General features: G+C 35.0%; 1 protein-coding gene across 1 annotated transcript; it reads left to right on the top strand.

The window, feature by feature from the left end:
* LOC132701252 (brachyurin-like) lies at positions 1 to 3,575 on the top strand. The gene is made up of 3 exons (XM_060669039.1): positions 1 to 120; positions 688 to 848; positions 2,961 to 3,575. Exons 1-3 carry the CDS (start codon positions 61 to 63, stop codon positions 3,520 to 3,522), a joined length of 783 nt encoding a protein of 260 aa, XP_060525022.1. The 5' UTR covers positions 1 to 60; the 3' UTR covers positions 3,523 to 3,575.
* The last annotated feature ends 2,135 nt before the right edge of the window (positions 3,576 to 5,710 follow it).

Genomic DNA, 5,710 nt, shown 5'->3' with positions numbered 1-5,710 from the left:
GCGCTTATAAAAGACCGATTCCTGTGATGTGAAGGTATAACTGAAAGTTGTTTACCAACCATGAAACTCATCGTTTTAGTGCTGTGCGCAGGTCTTGCTACCATCCATGGACGCTCCATGGTAAGTTTGATTTATTTATCCAGACGTATTATGCTTGCACATCACATTTATCCAGAATTGCGCTAGAAAATTTAAGTTTACACTTTTCCGCTCGTGGTCCTGCATTTACACCTAGGGAGTACTCTTTCAAAATAATCATCCACTCCTTAAGACTGCACAATTGCTTTTAAAGATAAGTAGGAGTTCCCTCTTCTTCTAAAAACCATCATTGATAATCCCTTATATCATAAGCAGGACTCTTCTGCGTGCTAATCTCCCTCTGGGACCCAATATATATATATATATATATATATATATATATATATATATATATATATATATATATATATATATATATATATATATATATATATATATATATATATATATATATATATATATATATATATATATATATATATATATATATATATATATATATATATATATATGTATATATATATATATATATATATATATATATATATATATATATATATATATATATATATATATATATATATATATATATAAACTTGGATTAATTTTTGTATAAACCTTACACAACAACATTTTATGAAATTGCAGAGGCCCGTTTTCTACGGTATGTCTAGAATCGTCCATGGTAACGAAGTCGCCCCACATTCGATACCCTACCAGGGATTGAGCACCTTCGAAGCAGGAACCTTGTGCGGTAGTATACTGATCTCAGACACGTGGGTTCTTACCGCCGCTGAGTGCGCATATGGGTAAGACTTCAACAGCTCCATTTGGGAGATCATTACCTGTATTATTTATACACCAAAACTGCTTAAATTATGATCGCAACAAGATCACAAACTTTAGCTGGTAAATTGGTTCCTTAATAGAATGGACGTAATATTATCGTAACCTGTAATTTTATTGTGGAATATCTAGAGCACAGAATATAGAGAGTTATGTTAAATCGAGGAAGGTCTTCCTACCTACACGTTTTTAACAAAGAAGGTTTTCTTATGCCAGTTGGTAGACCGTTGTAGAAGTTCAGACCCAAGCTTATAGCAAATCTAGAGTTAACATCCTTGTTACAGAAGGGAACAAATAGGCTCTGGTTTGTTATTTGCTAAAAATAGACAAATGTTATGGATATATACCTTTCTTGTATTTAGTATCTGAAGCACAGATTATAATGAGTTATGTTAAATCTAGGAAGGTCTTAAAGTTGGTGAACAAAACTAGCTTGTCTAGATTTTTTTAAGTTAGAAGGCTTTCCTATGCCACTTGGAAGATAATTGTAGAGGTTCAGACAAAAGCTTGCTACACAAGGGAACAAAGAGGCTTTGGTTTGTTATTTGGTTAGTTGCATATCAGTACTCAACTTTTATTGGGAAAGTTATGCCTTGGTGTAAAAAGCGACACATGTTATGGAAATAACTTTCTAATATTTAGTATACGTAATGAAATATAACTTCTGAAACGTAATTTTGGATAACATCTACTGGTTTGATCGAGTTTGCGTACAAACCAAACATACAATCAAAATACTGTTTAATCCTCAATAAAGAGATAGAAAAAACATTAACCAAAATTACTTTTATTTCATCTGAGATGAGAACAAATCCAGAATTACAAAGATTGTTTTTTGGTCTGCGTATCAGGTGTCGCACAAATTGGAAGTAAATTACTTTTAAGGTTAAGGTTTTAAGGCTCTCCTAACCTTATAAGTAACATGCTCTTCAAATCTACGTTTCTAACTTCCTTTTAAACGTCTTCAACCTCAATTTTATTTCCAAAAAGGAAAACAGTAAGTGATTGGCACAAAGTTATTTATTTTTTTATGGTAACTGGCATCGAAAAGCGCATACAATATAATGTCCTCGGCATACAATAATAACAATAACAATAATAATACTAAGAGTAATAATAATAACAATAATAATAATTATAACGATAATAATAAACAATGTTAACGCTTTTTTGAACGACTTCATTATGGGGAGGGACGTTATAGCGTAAGGTACTTCATTAAATAATTTAATTTCGTTATAGCTAAAAGATCTCTGGAAAGTTACCGAAGTGTGTTTAGGAACGCAATATCTTAAACAATGACCGGGGTCTCGATTAAGAATATCATTTCCTCAGCAAAGTTTATCAAACAAGTACGACGCGGTCTTATTGGAGTTTAGTAAAAAAAACAAAGGTGGCTAACTGAATTTTATGTCGGTCCTCCAGCTTGAGGCAACCCGAATCAGAGAGGCACTTTGAAATGTGGTCATACTTGACTTAGAAAATATTTATGAACGTACAGAAGGATTTTTGTAACATCGGGCCAAGATGCTTAGAAAATCGCAAGTCACCGTTAGACCATAATCCTAAATTTTTACACCAGTCTGAAGAAGGAGAAATAATCTCATCATTCAACGTATTCTTAACAGAAGCGTTTTTTACAATATTGTGTGATAAGGTTGTTAGCCGCAGATACCTCCGAAATTATTTTTAGATCTAAATTAATGGTAGTAGCTGGATTTAAAGCTTAACTAGCAACAAAAGATAACTGAGCATCATCGGCATATTGATGAGATTCACAAAATAGCGTACCGTAGGGCTCCCAGGATACTACCTTGAGGTGCTCCGGAACTAAATCCCGGTCAAAATCCTGGGCAATATGTTACAAAACGTTTAAAAGCTCTATTTTCTCTATTGTATTTTAACAATAAAATGTATCCCGGTTGTCTTTAAAGGTGCATGAATATAGTAGTATAGTATATGCCACTAAATTTTGACTTTAATTTGAGTTCCGTTCTTGGTAATTGCAAAATATCAAAGTCTCATCTATTAACGTCTGTAAGTTCATCTTTTCAATCATTTGGTGGCTTGTGCAGGAGTCGCTCGGCCAAGACTATTCTGGGTGCCCACAACATCTCCTCCCCAGAGTCAGACACCCGACAAGTCCTCCAGTCTGAAGAAGTAATCGTCCACGAAAACTATTCTCCCAATACTGACGCCAACGATATCGCTCTGATCAAATTGGCTGAGCCTGCAGTACTGACAGATTCCGTTCAACCAGCAGTACTGCCGTCGCGTAACGATCCAAGCTTGGTCGGCTCCAAAGGAACAGTGAGTGGTTGGGGTTATTTCGGTTTGACGAACACGACCTTACCCTACAATCTTAACGCCGTCACGATCGATATCATCGACGGCTACGTCTGCAAGTTGGCTTACAGCATCTACAACAACGAGACCACAATTTGCTCCAAGGGTGAGACGGACGAGGGCCAGTGTTGGGGAGATGCCGGTGGACCTCTGACCGTCAACGGCAAGGTCGTAGGGATTATTTCTTACGGTCCGCCGTTCTGCTACAACCAGGACAAGCCCACCGCTCAGACCAGGATCTCGTACTACTTGGACTGGATTTCTGAGAAAACCGGAATTGTTTTCGCTTAAACTGACAACAAAATACTGATTCGAACATCAACTAAGCGCGTTTTTTTTATAAGCCTAGAGAAGACTAAACCAAACAGCAGCAAATTATATACAAGACGTCTTATTTTCATGGTATGCTACAAGTTTTCAGTCTACTCCACTAGACGAAAATTTTAAAACTTTAATATTATAATCTAACATCCAATCTTCTAGATATCAAATTCACCATGTTATTCTTCCATCCAACTTGCAGATATCTATCACCAAATCAGGAGTCAGAAACGTTGTTTAAGTCAGTGATTCTGAGACAGTTGTTGTTTAGTTCACATGACAAAACTGTTAACATCACCAATGCACACTTCAAATCTGGCTTTATAGCTTCAAATTGGTTCCTATAAATTTTGACAAGTTGTTCTTGAAAACGTTGTGATGGTTGCCCGCAAATGTTCTTTGATAATCCATTTTAATTTCCTTGATGTTAATTTCTGGGCATTTTTGACTCAGCTATCGTTGTTTTGTACAATGATACGGTCTGCATTTTGGCACTTAGAATAAAAGTCAGTGGCCATTTTTATTATTTCACCAGAAACAGCTTTGCCGAGAGCCATTTTTGGTTGTTAACAGCAATAGAACTGCTTAGAAAGTTGATTTAAACCTCAAAATTCAACTGACAAATAATAATAAGAAGAATAAGAAAAATAATTTCTTTGTATTTCTCTGGGCTGTAGATGCGTTGGTCACAGAAGAATCTTGAGGGATTCTTTCAAATTTTTAGAAGAGTTGAGTTTCAGCCTTACGAGATGTTCTCTATTACCTGTATTATTTTGATGTGTGATTAGAGAAGCATTCTACAGCATTGAAAACGTCTCTCTCGACGACTGCATCGGTAAGGGGGTCAGTAACTTGCCTCCATTATATAATAATAATATTTCTGGATATCCATATTTTCTGCAAATAACCATTCTTTTATAAAATGTATATATATATATATATATATATATATATATATATATATATATATATATATATATATATATATATATATATATATATATATATATATATATATATATATATATTCCCACGTATTGATTCACGGATGGAAAAATGTGATGACACTATATTCCGGGATATCATCCGTTCGCTCGTTGAACCCCGACTGGAATCCTGCATCCGACTGGAATCCTGCAAATCCTGCATCCGACTGGAATCCAGCAGACGTTTCGCCAAAATCTCACTTGGCATCTTCAATGCTCGCGCTCCGAAAACAGTGTTCGAAGTGTTTTCTGAGCACATACATCGTATCTATTTAATTCTTACCAAATGTTAGAGGAGGTCTGTAATCTATTCTCAAAAAAAAAACTTTTTTCATGACGAATTGTATTAGTTGTAAAATTTCGTATAGATTTGGAGTACTCCCAGTGAATTTTATCCCGACTTTTTTTATACCTGGAGTGTTTGACACGTTTGACATTTTCGGCGATCCAAGGCTAATTTGACCTGGTAAATCCTGCAGTCTTTTTAGGTGCATGTATTTCAAATACGCTCTAAATATAGTAGTAGTCTTTCAAGAAATGAGTCTCTCAATGTTAATATATGCCTTGATCCCACATCAAAGAGGCAACAATATAGGAGCCAAGAAATTATCTGGTCTGATTTATTTTCACATCAAAGTAAAATAGCAAATTTAAAAGGATATCACATTCTGGAACGTATATTGAACAACACTTTTAAGTGATTTTGCGAGCAGAAACTAATAAATTGTGAGTAACAACAACGGAAACGTTATTTGTGGTATCAAGTAAGTCGTTTACAAATAGAAGAAATGCCATATAATTTCTTTTTGTTCACCTGTCTCAATTTTACAGGTGAGTTCATATCAAATCAAGATCACATTTGGTCCAGAGGACTAGCTAAAGCACCTGGTAATTTGCTGAATGACTATTGCTTCTTCGAAATATGTGCTAACTTCTTCCTTGTCGATGATTTTAACTTCTGTGTCTGAGAGCGGTCATCTACACCGAACATCTTCATTTCCTTCATTCCTTTCCTTCATTTTTTTCTACAACTTATACTCGTCTTCTCCCGTTCCGGAGCCATTCCAAGCTTCGACACTTGTATATCCATTAATGAGAGTAGGCTATTTTCTTCTTTCTAAATAGTCTTAGATTGTTGTTCTTGCAATCTACAAATAATCCCGTGTAAATGT

This window comes from Cylas formicarius, unplaced genomic scaffold (assembly GCF_029955315.1).
Source record: "Cylas formicarius isolate icCylForm1 unplaced genomic scaffold, icCylForm1.1 PGA_scaffold_4__25_contigs__length_36172078, whole genome shotgun sequence".
Classification (NCBI taxonomy): domain Eukaryota; kingdom Metazoa; phylum Arthropoda; class Insecta; order Coleoptera; family Brentidae; genus Cylas; species Cylas formicarius.
This window is presented reverse-complemented; position numbering and strand designations above follow the sequence as displayed.